Source organism: Bombus fervidus, chromosome 15 (assembly GCF_041682495.2).
Source record: "Bombus fervidus isolate BK054 chromosome 15, iyBomFerv1, whole genome shotgun sequence".
NCBI lineage: Eukaryota > Metazoa > Arthropoda > Insecta > Hymenoptera > Apidae > Bombus > Bombus fervidus.
Window position 1 is genome coordinate 9594677 of NC_091531.1, and position 18586 is coordinate 9613262.

An 18586-nucleotide genomic window follows, 5' to 3' on the forward strand; every position below is an offset into this window, starting at 1 on the left:
GAATGAAACACGTGGAAACTGACGAACAATTATTATTTTATAACGAGTTTTGAAACATTGTAATTTCACACAAACTTAACATAGATTTGTTATGTATAATTTCGCGCAATTGCATCAGAGGCGAGCATCAGGCACCAGTGACTAAACTAATTGCGCCACTGATGAATTTTCATCAAATAAATAATAACAAATGGGCTATACATTCACAAGCAACATCGTCAACACGAAACAAAACGAAAACTGCAAGTATATTCGAGCGAACTATTAAATGAATCAACTTTCCAGTTCTCGATTTTACATTTTAGAGTTCAATAGAAACGTTAGAATCGAACGAAATTAAAAATTTCAAATATTAAATCCTCGACAGCGATATAAGCTTGTAGCGAATTTAAAAAAAGGCAATTAAAACTTACGATCAAAGCAGCTACGGCGTCGTCCATGCTGGGCATCTGTATGAGCGCCATTTTTCTGTCTTTTGGGAAGAACTTGAACGCCTTCACGGTGAAGCCATTTTTGGTGAACGCATCCCTGATCTCGTCTTCAGTCACAGTTGTACTAAACACACGTCAAAAATATTTCACTGTCTTATATAATATTACAATTATATTTGTTAATTATACGTAAAATTCTAATATTTGATTATTAATTCTAGGTACATAATATTTTAACTATCAAATATCAGAAGATCGAATTATCCAGTATAGAAATATTAAAGAATCTAATTTAAAAAAATGTATTACGTAGTGCTATATTTTGTATCATACATTATCTTTTAATTAGAGAAAAACAAGGATAAATTTGGAAACAATCTACTTACGGAATATTCGATAAATGCAGAGTGGAGCTCGGTGGATAGATATTCTGATAGTTCTTAGAACCCGGTTTCTTGAACCGATGAAGAGGACTATTGGTATAATCTTTCGTCAATCCAGCGTCTGGTTGGCCCTCCTTTGGTAACTGTACCGTCTGATGTTTGCTCAGCATTACCTTGATCTGCTTGCCAAATACTCGCAATTTGTCCATGTGTGTCAATGCTGTGATTTTAAACAAATTATCAATACGTTTCTCACCACTTTTATTTTAGTATAATCTCAAATTTTGTAAATTTTCGTTTCTAAGAAATTATACCAATCACTAAAGTATTCTCCATTTATAAATATTGACATAAGAAAGATATTTTCATTACTAAATTACGTGTTCGTTTCATTTTTAATTTATAAATATCGTAATCCTTTATTTTAAACGGTTTAATAATTTTCGATACTACGTAAATTATTCAAGAAAAATTACCTAAGTGCGCCTGATGCGGTTCGGCCATTTGAATCAGTGCCGAGTCCTTCTTGTTGTAGAGAATCTTCACACGCTGTACATCCCCGTAAACGCCTACATGCACAACACGCAACACATCATTTTAATCAGTCCGATCTCGTTATCAAATTACGAGCGTCTAATCATTATCGAGTCGAAGACGAAACGGGACAATAATATAATAATAATCGGTAATAATAATCGATCGAGAACGGGGTACGATCGGACAAGATCTGGGACATGCAAATAGGCAATCGGTTCAGCCACCGATTTTATTCAAAGCTTGTGCTAAATGTTTCTCGTAAAATCTTATTTGTATGCAAGTTTGTTTTATCTTTTTACACAGAAGTTTTTTATAAAAATGTAAGTTGTACGGTAGTCTCGTAACAATTACAGTTCTATAGAAGTTTTATAAAAATTGTACAGGAATATGTTTACACTACTTTTATAAAAATTCTATAAAAGAAAAAATTTATAAATTATTACTTCGAAGAACGAAACTCTTTCAGGCTCGGCCGAATTAAGAATTATATAAAATGGCTGAACCGTTTGGCCCGCGAGAAGTGAGCTCCTATGGAGATATTACGATAAAATAAGCGAAAGCTTATGTAATATTAAAAAAGGTGTCTGGAACTGATATTAATAAAATATTAATGAAACAATTTAGAAGAGATGCTTGGAAATAGAGAACGTGAAAAAAACGGTGTTGCTGATGAGAATCGAACAATGATCATGGGGGTCGTGATGGGTGGGCGGGGGTGAAAATATCGATGAATGAGATTGCGAATAAGAACAGTTATAGCGAATAAATAAAATAATAAAATAATAAATCAATAGAATTGAAGATCGGTAAGAGACGGATAAAAATAAATAAAATAATACCAAGAAAATTCACAGAGGTGAGTAAAATAATAAAAATAAAATTAAAATTAAAAAAAAAAAAACGATAAAAGGAAAGAATAAAATAAAAATCATAAGTACACGTGACGAGGAGAGTGATATAATGATTTAAATTTTCCACAAAAATACTTTTTCTCAAAAGACCAGCAAAAAGATAAAAATGTCAGAAATTAACAAAATAATCATGACGTACGATCGATGATTATAGACTATATACATATATATTCTCTGTTCGTGTTCCCATGTATCACATATGTAAGAAAATTTTGTAAAAAAAAAAACAAATAAATAAATAAACAAAGGAAAATATTATTATTAATATTTAACTTTATTTGTTCACTCTCCAAAAATGCTCACAGTTACTACTGATCCATGTAAAAACACGTCTAAGGAATGTCACTGTGTAAAGTGTGTTTGTGTGTTGCGTATGTGTCAATGTGTTCCGCGAGTGTAAATATAATAATTAATAATGTAATATAATTAATAATATAAATGTGGAGACGTACCAAACAGGGTAAAGAGAGCGTCAGGCGTGACCATCTACACAGAGAACAGACAGAGTCCAGTCAGTAGTCAGCGAGTATAATAGGATTCAAATGTATAGTGTTGGCACGCGCACAAGTTTCGCTGGCCTCGCGTGTATACAGGCCACTTTTGGACCTTACAGATCTTCCAGATCATTTACTGACTTTGAAGAATATATCTGACCAAATCGTGTCACTATGACGAATCTTTATAAAATCATAAAATTTCAAATGTAAATACAATCTGGAAAAATTGTAGAAATTTTACTTCAGAATTTTTGGAAAATTTTCTGAATCGTAATTTGAATTTTTATTCAAATGGATTCTTATCGAGCTTTGTCTAATTTGGATTTTTAGCGAATTCGATTATTGCCGAAATCAATCTCCATTTCATTCAATTCTTATATACTTCGATTTTTATAAAATCCAATTTTCAATTTACAGTGGCATACATTTTTTCTAATTCAAACATATAATATAATTCTACAACTTTTATGTAATTATTTTCGGTACTTTCAGAAACGCAATCTTTTTATCAACATAATTTTTAACTCCGTAGATCATCTGGCAATTTAAAGAATAAAAAGTAAAAGATATGAAATTCTTTCTATCTTCTGATTGAATTTCAAGGAGCGTCCAAAAATTTCATGAATTAGAAGGAAAGAAATTTTTTCTAAAAGAATCTCGGAATCACAGTGACCACAATTTGTATATATAAAAAAAAAAAAAAAAAAGCAGATACAGAATGAAAGTCAGCGAAAGGGCTGGAATTTCTTTTTACAGTCGATTTTCCTGCGGTCGCAATCGAAAGAGGAGAGAACAGGAGAGAACAGAGAGAGACACAGAAAGACTTAGAGAAGCAGAGAAACAGCGGGACCTTCTCGTCAATATGAATCCCTCGCGGTTCTTGTCGTTCCTCGATATAGTGATATCGCGTGGGGTTAAAGAGAAAAAAAAAAAAACATTTAAAGGAAGAATATCGTAAAAATATGTATATGGATAGACCACACTATTGCCACAGAGGTCACACAGTTAAAAAAGCATGTCTTTCGAATTAATTCACCTTCTACTAATAAACTTTACCAACGGAATAACGTGTTACATTATGTTACGTATAGTTTTTTGTATTTTTTGAAAAAGTAATGTTTTTCACCTGTGTCACTTTTGAAACAAAAGGGCGATATGTATTCAATCATCCAGAAAAGTTTTCGTACAACCTGTAGGAAGGCTATTTTTATTCCAATAAAATACTAAAAAAATTGCATTACAAATATCGTTGTAATATGTTATATTCTATCATTAATAAATGTTAAGAAATGCGAATAATAAGGAAAAATATTGGACGACATTGTACTATGTTTTACATAAATAAAAATTGCCTTTTTACAAGGTACGAAAAACTTTGCGTGGTAGACTGTATTTATATATAAAAGAGAGAGGATGATAGACGTAGTAAAAAAAAAAAAAAAAAAAAAAAAAACACGATCGTTTGCTCGCCAGAGGGAAAAGACACTCGGTTTGGAAGCTTGTGCGCGCGGCGCAACGATAGTAGTACACATAGTTATAGTACAGTAGTGATAATAGTTGCAGCTGCGAAGTGTGACGTTGACATACAGTTTCTTTGTAAGGCGCCTTTCATTTCCACGTGGGTCGATCGTTTAGTATCTAGTACTAATAATTCTACTAGTAGAAAAATTGCAGCGGTACTAGTAGACACTTGTAGATAGTGTATAATAAGTATAAATACTAGTAGGTAGTATGCAGTCGTAATAGTAGATACTAGTGTATACTTTATACTTTAGTAGGCAGACGCTTATATGGACTGGGAGGTTCGGAAATTTATATTCCTTTCATTAAACTGAAAGAGTTTGAGGAAATATTAGCTTGAGTATGAAAATAGGCAAATTTGATGTGGCGTAGATGTAGCAGAATTTTATTATAGAAAGATTTATTGCAAGAGAAATGATTTCAGATGTTGGGGGAACCATGATAAAATAGAAATTCGAAACATTGCAAAGTTAGAATTTCTAGATTAGTATTTTCAATGTAAAATTTTACCAAAATCTTTATTTCTCGTATTTATCTTAATATTTACGATTACCGCATAATTTTCGGAAACAAAAGACGCCTCGCCGGAAGTAACGTTGCGATTAACAACGCCACGAATTACTCAGGATAGAGGATGATAACGTTCGGAACGATATCTATATATGTATTTCGAAAATATGAGGGGTAGTGGGGGGTAAAAAGGTAAGATAAGAAGGGACGTGACGTAAAGAGGGCACATACGCATCGAGAACTCGATTTATTTTACTTGTCGAACCCGATAATCTATTCGAAGATTGATAAAAATTTATTTAAAAATAAAAATGATCGCTTATAAATGCAAAAATATATTCGATTATATTTGAAGATCCATTCAGAAACGATCGACAAGGAAAATTCGAGTCCAGGGATGGAGAAACTGCTAGAGTTGCCTACGTAGCACTACATTATAATTATATCGTTGTATTTAGGTGAATTTTTAGTAGATAAGTACATACCTAAGCCATTTTCGTGTACATAGGCAGACGCTGAGAGAAACGAAGAACGTAAAAAGAAAATGTCTTCTCTTTTAATCTTGATGTAATGTAAAAATTAAATTTTTTACAAATCGAAAAATAAAAATTGCAAATTCACAAAAATTATATTCCTTGCTTCAATATAAATTACAAAACATCGTTTTTACCTTTGTCGTTAAATTTTATTTTCACTATATTATTATATCTATTTGCTATATTACCTATATTAAAAGAATGAAATTGAGCAAAGGAAATATATTTCGAGCTTATTGAGAAAAATTATAAAAAATAATTTACCAATGATTACAAATTGGTGTATCGTGGAATTATGTTATCAATTGCAATTCGGTTGTAGAGAAATCTAATGGTCCATTTCTCTCAGCGTTAAGTGAAAATCATCCTAATTGAAAGCGTACAGTACGTTGATCACAATTTGCGTATTTTATTAATATTTATTTTGCTCAACGTGTGACAACGTTCTATACGCTTTAGCGGCGTTCCCTTGACAAGGCGCGAAGAAAAATTCTATCCCGTTAATTGAAATTTCGTGAAAATATAAGAAACAAAGCAAAAGCAATAATAAAGATTCAGCAAAATCTTTTTTATTTATATTGGAAGTGCCAATAATCGCTATTTAATTCTACATTTTAATCAAAATGATTATTAATTTATGTATGTGACAAATTACGAATATTTTTCCCAATAAAATTAAAAGAATAAATATCCACACATTACAGTATGAATAATAATATCAAATAATAAATTATAATTCTCTTCAATAGTATGAAAAGAACGAATATTCACATACTTTAATGAGCTTCGCAATATTTTATGAGCAATACGAAATTAATCGCCAATTAAAAGGAAAAAAAAAAAAGAAGAAAAACAAATTTTCCTCAAATATTTCCAATTTTTTCTTACGCTCCTTGATATTTGAATTCTTCCAATTGTAATTTTTCTTCGTGCCTCTTCTTGGATCTCCATGTCCTCGACCACGTCACAAAACAATTTCATCGAGTACCATGAAAAACCACTCACCTCTTCGTTGAGATTGCTGACGAGCAGGACCGCGGAAGTTTGCGCGTTTGTAGGAACGCGTACTCCAAGACCAGCTGCACCCAGGGGGAACCCACCTAAGCCAGCCAATCCGCCGGTAGGTGGGACCCCGTTGTATGGGCCCGCTAAGGGCGAAGGTAGACCGTGCATGGCCGCAAAGGGCGTGGGCAGCACACCCGGTGCCCCTGCAATGGACTCTACTTCAGGAAATTTACAAGCTATAGTTAGCACCGTTTCTCTAATTGGAATTTGTGGCGATTGTGGATCAATGGTGGGTGTACTAGCGGAAGAATCGACTTGGTGACGAGGGAACTCGAAATCACGCGAAACAGAATCGAATGGACCTATACCTGGGCTGACGAAATTATTCCAATACTTATGGACATCTTTTACGAATAAATTTGACTCGCGATGTTACGAGATTCGACTATCGAGGTTTGGAACAAATATAGAAATGGATTTAGATATAACAACTTTTTAAATCATTATCGTGGAATTTATCTGAAGTTTATTTCAGATACAAATATGTACATTTCGAGAAATTTGTTTGCTTGGTAAATTGGGGAAATCAGTATCGTTCTTTGAGTACGAATAATGGAGTATTGTATTGAAAGAACACAATACATCTTGCTTTCGTTTGATACCAAGCCACAACTGACAATGACAATTTAGGAAAAATTCGAGTAATTTTAATTTATATTCGGCATGTTATTACGTAAGATATAGGATGCAAAGAGCAAAATTAAAATATCCCGAAAGTAAATGTAAAATAGTAAATGCTGGAGTCTGTCAATTTTTTGATACTTCACATGCCAAGTCGATTCTTTCGTCAAACGAACTTTTTTTTTATGTATTTGTGGGACTCTGTGGGATGCGATACAGGGAATCCTTCGATTTCGCAAACTTTCAACGTTGAAGATCGTTTAAATTTTAAAATAATTCGAAATTGTTAAAATCGAAGGATTACCTGTACTTTTCTCATAATAAAATACAATTTCAAATAAAATACAATTTCAACAAGAAACAAATTCAGGAGGTAAAACTATGTTACTTGATACAACATTAACAAAATTCTTTAGACGTCTCAACGTGATCCGACAAAGAAGCTCTTAAATCTGAAACCTTCCTAGGTACTTTCATGTAAGTTACATTAGACTGCACAATTTAGAAACTTAGCGAACAATCCCTTTAAACTTCAACAATTTCGCACCTTCATTGTCTTTTAACGTTCAAAATCTTTAACTCGACTATTTAAATCTTTATAGTATCCGTGGCGACACATGAGTCATAGGACGAAGCGAAGCGATAGCGACTCACGTTGTTGTTTGTTGTACCTCGGATTAAGGATACCGTCGCGACAAAAAAAAAAAAAAAAAAAAAAAAAAGAAAGAAAAAAGAAACAATGTCGCCGCTGAGGACAACCGTCGTTCCAAGTCAAATTCGAATCTTTCGACTCCCACCTCCTCGACCAGTATAAATAAGCGGACACGCGAGCGAGGCATTAATTACGAATAATTTCGAGTAATTATTTTTGTAGGCGATTATCGAGACGTGAGAGCATTTACGAGTCATTATCGAGTATCCGCGAACGATTTATTTCATCTGGTTAAAATCTCCTGTACGAACGTCTATCGACGTTATCAGTTAATTAAGTAATTGATTTGAAATACATTGGACGGTTGCAACAGCAAGCATTCTGATTATTTCTATTATCAATATACCAAATCTCCGTACACCATCCGCCACACATCATCTGCATAGTATTTCTAATAAAAATCTTCGAACACACTCCAAATTTCAATCACCTCCATAGAGCAAACAGAAACAAATTATTACAAGTTTCAAAACGAACCCTGTTTTATACCATTATGATGAAAAAATGAATCCAATAAAATCCAAGAAGAAAAATACAATGAAATAATAAAACAATTGAGAATGTAGAAACAGGAGGAAAGATCGATGATAGGTAATCGTCAGGCTGTATCGATCAGCCATGGCGTTGCAGCGTAATTAATTAATTTACCCCAGGAAATAATACTGTCTAACCGCGTGCAATTCGATCCCCCACGGAAATGAAACTGAAAACGAGCGGCAAATTGGAAACGGACCGATCGACTCGATATAACAATTTATCATAAACCGCGGGCGAGACACGCTATTAATATAATTAATTCTAATGGACTGGACCGTTCTGGATACACAGGACTAATTGATCGATCGATTTTTATGGGTTCCCTTGACGATCGATGTCGTGTGACGACTTTATTAGAGCACTGGGTATACATGGGGATGCGTAACATGTAATGTGTTATTGGGCTTCTCATGGTTATTAATTATTTTCTATTTTCGAATTTTTATAACGTCGTTTCAAGGTATTTAATTTCTATATTCTCTAACGTTCCAAGTTCTCAAAGTTTAAGATTCCAAATTTCACGACCGCGGACATTCAAAAAAGTAACAGTAAAAATAATCTAATGTACTAATACTTTACACAACTAGTTTTATCTCCTGAATATTAAATTAATTATAATAGAAATCAAACATAGAAAATACTTAATAATTAATTGCATTTCAAAGAAATAAAGAAAACAAGAACAATGGAAAAGCTGTATCAAAAGATATCATGAATTAAAAGCAAACTGTTAAAAATAATAATATAAAAATAAATAATTAAATAAATAAACCAAATTGAAATTTAAATAAAGCAACCTATTTTATCCCTTTGTTTTTATTTTTCTACGAAATTCCGAATTATTCCAAACAGCGTATCCATGAACTATCTTTCTTGCTATTTTCATAAAAATTCTATAAAAATTCACGGTTCTCACCGGGTATTCTTGCGCGAGGCTGCGATCCAGCGCCCATTAACAACTGTGGAAGAAGCTCGCCGCCCAAAGCAAGAGAAGCCGCGTCCAAATTCGCGTCACCAGTTGGCAGAGAAGGATTGGTATAATCTCTCGACTTGTCATTGTTGTACTTCACGTTCAAGTTCTGCATCTTGCTATAGTCGATGCGCAACGTGCAACAGGAATTATAGATATTCTGACCCTCCAGCGACTGAAACAGAAATGAATAATAAAAATGTTAGCTGGAACGTTAGATCTTATGAAAGGAATATTATATACAGTTATGGTCAGTATTTAGGCCCCTGAATATTTTACAATGAATTTAATTTTTTATAATTTCTCATTTATAGTGCTGATTAAGTTGAGAGTTTATATTAAAGAATTACGTGACGAAACAGAATCAATGTACTGATATTAAGCGAGACACGTAGAATTAGCACGTGTAGTTGATAAACTTCAAGGACACATTTCCAACCATAATCGCAGCCCATACTTCGTGTAATTGTAGAGCTAACTCCCAGTGCTGTTGGACTCCACCAGCATCCACCAATTACGCTAATTAGACCCTCCAACCCTTATTCGAATTACCGCAAAACACAAAATTCATTCAAGCCTTGCCTCCAGTGGAAACCGATATTCCACCGAAATGATTCGAGGGAAACCACGTTTGCCCCGTTCGCGTTCATTCTTCACTTTTCACCGCAAACAAATTGTCTAACCAAAATCTACGCTAGAAAAATACTTTTGAGTATATATGGCGGCCCGCTAGAACTCGTTTCGAATCAATCGCACGCCCAAGTTCGTTCACTGCTAACTCCTAACCCTCCCCCCACTAATTAATCACTTAACGTGCTTGTACTATAGCGGTTTTAGTCGTCGCTCGCTCAATGCTACTATACCAATCGAAGAAAAGATAATGCTAATCATAGGAAGCACGTTCATACATTTATATCTTTTGCTTCTAGATCTTGTAACCCAAAAAACAGATGGGCAAAAGACTGTCTCCTTAAACACCAACCTACACAACTCTTATATCTAATAATTTTTATATCTTTCACTCTTTCTACTCACTCTATTCACTCTGAATACCCTAGAGACAATTTTAATAATTATCAACCTAATTAATACTTGGGAAGTCTATCACGAGTACGGTCATTACCTAATGCTTCGAAATAAAGGTATAAGTTGACGAAAAGGATGTTCAGAGGAGTAGATCCACGCCACGGAGAATAGCTGTACGTAGGCAAACCGGTAATTATGTATGAAATTCATTAGCCCGTGTAAATATGGCCGGCGGAGAGATACAGCGAAGCGTGTACATGCGTGCATGCTGCAACAATGCACACGCAGGTCAAACACCATGGCCTCCGTCGAGCAGGGTTTGCTCTAGTCTACGCCTACGCGGAGAGTCGAACGCGTGCATACGTAATTAGACTGCGTCTTTCCAGCCCTGCAACTGCATTAGACCAGCTAGCTAACATTGTTATTAATAGGGCTGAAACGCGTTGAAAGGGCTAGCTTGCTGTTATCGTTATCCCTGCCTTCGCTCTATCCTAACTTGCCCGAATCATTATGGAAACAATGATTTCGGCATCTAATGAGTCGTTGGCTCGATGAGCGCGGATTTTGGAATTTTGGAATTTTAACGTCAGGTGTTGTTTAATATTTTTTGCTTGCCATCGTTGATTGACGTTAGGTTGGCGTTAATATCTTAGTACTTATGGGAGTTACCGTCCGAATACTTTGAAATAATCGAGTTTGATGTCGATTGTGAGCTCGATGTGTTGAAACCTTGGTATACAATATTCTTTGTTGCATTAATCCATTGATAATACACCCGATATATACCATCATAGTAATTCCACAATGGGCAAACATCAAACGGACCTTAATAGGACAATATCTTGTCACGCAAAGAATAACGAGAGACAAAAAGTTCTATTTAACTCTATTATTGCTCGTCTTCGTAAATATATGAATTTGTATGAATGTCACGGTCTACTTATCACCAATCCGTCCAGTTCCAAATACATTCCCCGGTGTTTGTTCTATAAACACAATTACGTTAATTTGCATTAATTCAACAGCAGAAGAATTAGTTTCGATTATTGCCATGGCCGAGCTAGCAAAAGCGTATCGCGTTTAATTAATTGGCTGCGCGACAGGATAAATTTCAAACTGATTAGTCGGTCGGAAGGAAAATCGGGCGGAAAAATTCAATTGAAAAATATTCCGAGACTCTTGAACGCGAACGCGAAACTGCGCATAATACCAGACGCAATATTCCACGTTCTTCCTCTTTTTTTATCGTTTCTTTTTCTCTATCTGTATGCCATCACACGGCGTAGCGAAATGGCAGGCTTCTATGACGTACAAAGAATACGTAATCTGGGTTAACAAAGTTGGTCGGATATCTGCAATGAAATTATTTTAATATCGTGCCCTGTCGCTCGAACGAATGGTATTAAGCTTTGAAAATAGTTTCGAAACTGAAAGGAGGGGGAAACTTTCCGAAAGAGGCTCGACGTGCTGTTTTTTATTTCGTCGTTCCTCTTTCTCTCGGGCAGGCTGGATTTCGAGATGCGATTGTGGAGAATCACCACCCTATATATAATGGTGTAATGTATAATACTAAAATTAATATACTATATTGTACCTTATAACAAAATAATAATTTATATATTGTATGGCAATATAAGATTCATTATTTATTGGAATAAATTTGTGTATAAGAATAGGAATAAAAACACTAATACCACTGCTAATTTTGTAACAAAATCTTCATTTCTGATAAAGAAGATTATAGGGAAGATTGCAGATGATCTTCTAGTTTCTGTAGCGAAATATTGGAAGGTGAAACATTTTTGTGATTACAATTGTATAGGAGTCAAAACAAAAATGAAATAATTCACAGGCAATATACAGGGTGAAAAAAAATAAATAAACGAGAGATTCGGAAAAAGACTAAAATATTATAGATTCACGTTTCAGTGACCAATGTTTCATGGAACTGCATTAAACGAAAGAAGGGAGGAAGAACTGGCGAGTGGAGCACGAAGAGAGCACAGATGTCTCCGTTTCTCCCAGCCAGATTTTCTATCCAGGAGAATTTCAACGCGATTATTTGCATTTGCCCCGGACGGTGATGTAATTGCCTGCCGCGAAACGTATTTCGCCGCGTTCAATTAATATTTACGGTCCGCGAGCGAGTTCAAACAACCGGGATTATAATATCATCGCTGGATTAAGTGCACGCCGATGTTTCCGAGTTATGAGACTATAGACGTGGAAGATTGCCGAGGGCTCCAGTGTGTTTAACATGGACTGTTTGTAAATGTGTGCTACGCACTTTGTATTTTATCGTTGAAATCGTGATCGAAGAATAACAGAATAGTTGACTTTAAGTTGCAATAAAAAATTCAACATCTACATCTAACTACAAAGTTGTCAAAAATCGTTTCGTTGCTGTTTAAATTTGAGTATTTTACAATAAATCGTTGGACTATTTTTATATTGTTGCCCGCCTGAAGAAGATGTTAAGTTGCATTAAATTATTATTATCGTTAAAGATATATTATTTACGTCGGTTTAGTTTCTTTTCGAGAGAAATCGGAAGGAAGAGAGAATGATAAACACGATCGAAAGAGCAGCTTAGAGGGCCGACATAGAATTCCATTTAGTTTGAAAGCAAAGCCAGCTCCCTATAAAATGGAAAATTATACAGAATAACATTTTTCTTCGATTGACTTTAGAATCCCATAAACTCCGATCGATCCGAACTTGTTGATAGAAACCGGGGACTTATATCTAAGAGGATTGCGGTGAAAAAACAAACTCGAAAAAACGGGGAAACAGAGAATAAGGGTTCGTGAAAACAGTAAAAGTCCTTCGGCTTCAACTGGAACTCTTAAAATATCCCTGAGTACCAAGATTTTTTTAATTTAATTCACGACCAACTTTCTCGATAAATTTCTATCCTCTGCTATCATAAAACTATGAGGATTTTCTCGAGAGAATAGTCTATGAATCTCTCACAAACGCGTTAAAATATTCTCTTAATTATTATGAAATACTAGAACGTATAGAAATATGACTATAACTAGACAGATTTATGAATTTCGAACAGATATATCATAAAATTCAAACAAGAACTAAATAGTATAGTGAATATAAGTAAAATAAAGCAAAGTATAATGGATGGTATATGGGAATAGTTATGAATACTACTGTATATCCGGAAGAATTTATTCATTTATTTAGATAAATATTTCGATCCGCTCCAGACCACTCGAAATCCCCTCCAAGCTACCAACAAGCGGGAGAAAAGGTTCAGACGTTAATTAACCTAAAAATCAACGTGGAATCGAATAGAACCAGGTGAGAAAAAAGACAAGGACTAGAAAAATATCGAAAAATTCGGTTGCTTTGATATCGAAACCAACGGATAACTCTGGAAATAACGCGACAACCGCGTAGAGCAAACGTGTTGCAGCTTAATTTTGGCCGCGAAAAGGGAACATTTATTACAGGAAACGTCGACTGGTAACCGGCTTTCGCGGATTTCCACTCGTCGAGTGGTCGAATTAGCGTTCGTTAATGAGCAGATTCGCGACGAAAATTCCAAATCAGAAATCGCGGATTCCTTGCTAAGAAGCGAGGCTACGTTGCTGGTTTTTGGAACGTTGTCGAGGTTAGATGGATCGTTCGAGGGAGAAGAGTTTTCCTCCGGGTGAATATTTCTTTGACTAAAATACAGTGGGATTTACAAACGAGCATATACGTAGATCTTAGACGAACGAAAATTCAAAAACTCTTACGCATATGTTGCATAGAGTGGCACGAGTGTTGCATAAGATTCATCGAAAAGATATAGAAGAAGAACACCAACCAAGGAGCCTACGTTGCGTTAAGAGAGAAGATGTATCGATTAAAATATTTTGAAATATAAGCATCTTGTTGGAAATATGTCATTTTTCCTTTATACTATGTAGCAACAATTTGTCATCAGTCATATAGGATACAAGTGAAAAACTTGTAATAAAATGACATACATGCGAATACTAGTTGCGGAAATAAATTAAAAATATTAAACTAAATATTAAAATATATGCTTTAAAGCTCCGAAATAGGAACTGAAAAAAGAAACAGGACCATATTTAACCACATATACTTAAAAATGTATAAAACTAAGAGGACACTTAAAAATACAACCAGTCTAAAATACAAGAAAAAAAAAACATAAAAAAATAAAAACACAGTACTCCAACGCAACGCATTTTCTTTCTGATAAAAACAAGACTGGGGAGGAGATTAAAATTTACATTATTTGCCTCATGGCACCTGGACCTTCTAATGGATGACACTTCCGTTGGTATTCCACGAAAAATGTCGATCTGTCCCACGAGAGGACAAGGATAAACGGTGGCTGCAGGAGAAACACTGGTCTCCAGACGCGAGAAACGAAGAAGAAAAACGGAGAGAGAGGAAAAAGAGGGAACGCAGAGAGAGGGTTGGATTTTTGCGTGCGTTTCGGCGGAAAAGTTTAAGTGGATACTCACCAGTTTGGCGGTTTGCGCCGACAGCATGTCCGCGTACTGTATTAGTGCCTGGAAAGTGTCTGAAACAAAGAGAAAAATATTTTGTTAGATCAGGTTACGAAAACTGTTAACCGATTCGTTCGGAAATTACGGATAATAAAATATTAAAGCGCTACTTTGTGTACAGTGGGTGGTGAATTTCAATATTTAGAGAATATATTACGTATGTGTACGAACGAAGTATTTTAATAGAACTATTACGTCATAAATTGATTACGAATAATTATGATTTATATATTATCTGGTGAATATATTACGTACGTAACGTGAAACACTTTGAAACATCGGTGGTGTAACGAGAAGTAAGCATAAAAAGTGTTAAAGAAACTAAAAATTTGTTAAATAGAAAAAAATACGTTCTACGATATGAAAGTTCCAACAATCCTCTTAAAATGAAAATGGTAGGAAAAATACGTAGCAAAACAGGGATTATCGTTCGATTTTCGAAACCAAATGCCGTTCTCACGGTGGTTTGCGCCGGTGAAAATTAAATAAAGCCGAAATTAAATGGAAATAAAAGGAGATCTCACTGGATTCGCGGTAATATGTTGTGACACCGGTCACTTTTTCCCCTCTATGGAACAGAATTTTTATTATCTTCCCGATCTCACCCCTGTCGCACGATCAAATAACGATGGAAATTGAATAACGTTGCTACCGGCGAAAAACTCGATCCCGTTATTGCATTATATCGCTAATAAAACGTTTTCCCATGTATTTTTCGCGCTTTTTCGAACTTTTGCCGGCGAACGAAAGGTGATATTAAGGGTATAAATATTCGTATGTAATGCGCGAAGATCTGAAATAAAATGGAAATCGACTACGATTATTGTTCCATAGAGTTTTCTGCTATTTTCTTTGCTTTCTTATTTCCATCAACCTTTTTTTTTTTAATCTAATTCTTACGAATACGATAAACGATGTTTTATGTACAAAGGCTGCGATTTTTAATAGCATTAAGTTTCACACCAAACACCATTAATTTCCTTTAAGCGTCCCTCGACATTTTCTTCAAACACTCTGCGACATCTCCATCATATCTTTCGTCGAACGTATTATTCCCTGGGTTATCCATAATTTCATTCTACCAAGCGAAACTTCGATATCGACGTAATACAATCGAAACCATCGAATCTGTCGGTGTAATTACTCGTTTCTCGCAAAAGTCAGAAAGAGCACGAATTACCTGATTGACAATTATACTCGACGAGGATCCAGAGAACAGGTAGGAATATCTGTTTCAGCGTTAAAAAACGATGTCGACACCGAATTGTCTTAGCGACAATTGGTCAGGGATAGCCAAAAGACGTTCAATCAATGGACGGTCGATCGAACAAAAGGTGGCTGTTGTTCGCGATTGAATGGGATGCGACAGTTTCAAAGAGCCTGGCTTTGAGACAAATAGCGGTTGATTGGCGAAATCACGGAGCCACGGGCCCTAAATTAAAGCGAAGACGCACTCAGCGTCCAATTAAAGTTCGATTCGGTCAAGTGGCTATTCGTTCGTTCGATTTCCATACTCTCTATTCGACTCTCTCTATTTTACTTTATTTTATTATTTTTCTCTATTTTATTATTCCACTTTTCTATTCACATTTCTCTCTTTCTCTTTAGTTCCTTTCTCCTTATTTTCTATTTCCTTCTGATGATAATTAGTTGTTTGATTTTTTGGGTTTATTAGTAGATATCGTGGCCGGTGGTTATGTAAATTATTTGTACAGAAAATTATTAATTTGATAACTGATGAATTCAGAAATTTGTCTTACTGCCAGATTTTACTTGAAATATAAAATAAAAGACGAATAACTTTATTATTTAAAAAAAGTATTTTATAGGATATCAGTGATACTGAAGCAAAGCTAACCAACGGGTAAAGCATTTTATTTATAATTTGATGTTTAAAATTTATAGCTCAACATTATTTTTATCTTGCACGCGCTTCGCGTATTTGGTCTTTAAGAAATCTACGTGGAATAATATTCGCAAGAAATAGAAACCTACAGATTAAAAATTTCGAAGGTCGAAGCACAGAAATTGATAGTTCGGCTCTCGAAAAATGTCTCAATATGAAATTTCTCCAATCGAAACTTCGTTCAGAGAGCGTCGAATATATCTATTGAAAATTTACGAATCGGAAGTTTTCCAATCGGAACTTCGTATAAATCGGACATTCGAAAATTCCATTTTTCCTGCCACGTAAGTACGAATAACGAAAAGAAGAAAACAAGCGGCATAGTCTAACGAATTCCCGTCATTCTGTTTGCCAAGCAAAACCTTTAAAGAAACGGAAAAGACAAGGAAACAAGGTAGAATTTTAGAAGCAAGGCACTTGGTGCTCGACGTTGCGAGCTGACTGCCTCGAATTAAAAACATTATTTTCTTTCTTGCCGCTCCTTTCCACGGAGAACACCTCAGGCTGATCGGGAGATTCCCATTTTTTATTTCATTTCGTTTGAAACGCTTTTCTGGAACGAATTCCCCCCCATAACAACTCGTACCATTTGCTTGCTTTCTTTATGTCTTCGACTCGAAAATTGAATAATCTAGCCCACGGCTGGTTTTTCCGTTTATTCCCTATCCTATGTTTCAATAAAGCGATTTGTAATCGTACGAGTGAATTTAGATATCAGATATTTTCAATACATCGGCTATTAATAAAAATACTGTTCGATCGTAGTAGACGCATAGAATGCGTCGTCGTGGTTACATTACAAAGTATACTGGTATACTTGTAAGATTACTTATAACGAGTAAATAGATGCGTTCGATAACGTTAAAATAAACAAGAAGAAACTTGTTCTGTTCTTCTCGTCAAGTTCTCTTTCCTCCCTTCTTTTCTTGTTTTTTTTTTTTTTTTTTTTTTTTTTTTTTTTTTTTTTTTTTTTTTTTTCTAATATCGAAGGGACTCTGCAGAAGTACACAACAAAAGGAAGCAAAGTTGATTGATCGTGAATCGATGTTACAAAAGCGTAGGAATATCTATTTGCCTTTCTATAATTGCCACCCGCGGAAATATATCAGGAGCAAAAAAGGAAGGTTACCACGTCGCAAAATAAAATACTCGAGACTTTTGCTGTCTGAACCGACATGAATTTGTAACGCATTTTTACCGTGGGTGAAGTGAACTCTTTCTACGTATATAACGGGCGTGCAATACGAATGCTCTGTCTTGAGCCAAACGTGAAATATATATTTTGCTGCCTCGTACGATTTTAGTAATTCATTTATCAGGTGTAACGTTACAAGATGGAAAATATTGTATTTGCTTCTTGTTTCCTATTTCGAAAATACATTTATAGAGAGATTAGCAGGGTAGACGCGTTTGAAACACCCGTTAGATTCGAGTACAACACTGAAAGTACTAACAGCGTCGACGTCGTCGGGCCAGGATACACTTCAAGTGTACACTGAAGTACTAAAGTGCCATGGCATGTCTGCCAGCAAGAGTGGCATCTATACAGGGTGGTCCAGTAGCTATTGCACTGGAGGAGGAAAACAAGAGCCACTTCGAAACGTTCGAAACGCTACACGGTCTTTCTCCACTGCAGTCTATCTCCTTCGAGATAAACGCGAAAAGTTTCGGTGGATATTTGCAAAAGTCTTTCCGTGTAACAGTCCCGTCAAAATTTGGCAAGAAAATTCATCGATGTTGAATAGAAGATCGGGTAAAAATTTTACATTCTTTTGGGCTTTTATCGATAAGATAAACCGTGGCGAAGTTTTTCAAGATCTCGTAAAAATTCTTCAAATATTCAGACACCAAGGTGGATTTTTTTAAACCATTTAGGAATTTC

At 35.1% G+C, this 18586-nt stretch overlaps 1 protein-coding gene across 14 annotated transcripts in view; it reads right to left on the bottom strand.

The window, feature by feature from the left end:
• The window catches only part of Heph (polypyrimidine tract-binding protein 1 heph), a 432396-nt gene that overhangs the window by 14718 nt on the left and 399092 nt on the right, over positions 1-18586 (bottom strand). For 12 of the 14 annotated variants that reach the window (XM_072018577.1, XM_072018572.1, XM_072018582.1 and 9 more), the window contains 7 exons: positions 14754-14812; positions 9178-9406; positions 6332-6549; positions 2715-2748; positions 1291-1383; positions 818-1034; positions 414-555 (listed from right to left, as the gene is read on the bottom strand). In XM_072018577.1, coding sequence (XP_071874678.1) covers positions 414-555; positions 818-1034; positions 1291-1383; positions 2715-2748; positions 6332-6549; positions 9178-9406; positions 14754-14812 — 992 coding nt within the window. The remainder of the gene's footprint in view (positions 1-413; positions 556-817; positions 1035-1290; positions 1384-2714; positions 2749-6331; positions 6550-9177; positions 9407-14753; positions 14813-18586) is intronic. The other 2 variants (XM_072018575.1, XM_072018574.1) reach the window with 2 other exon arrangements.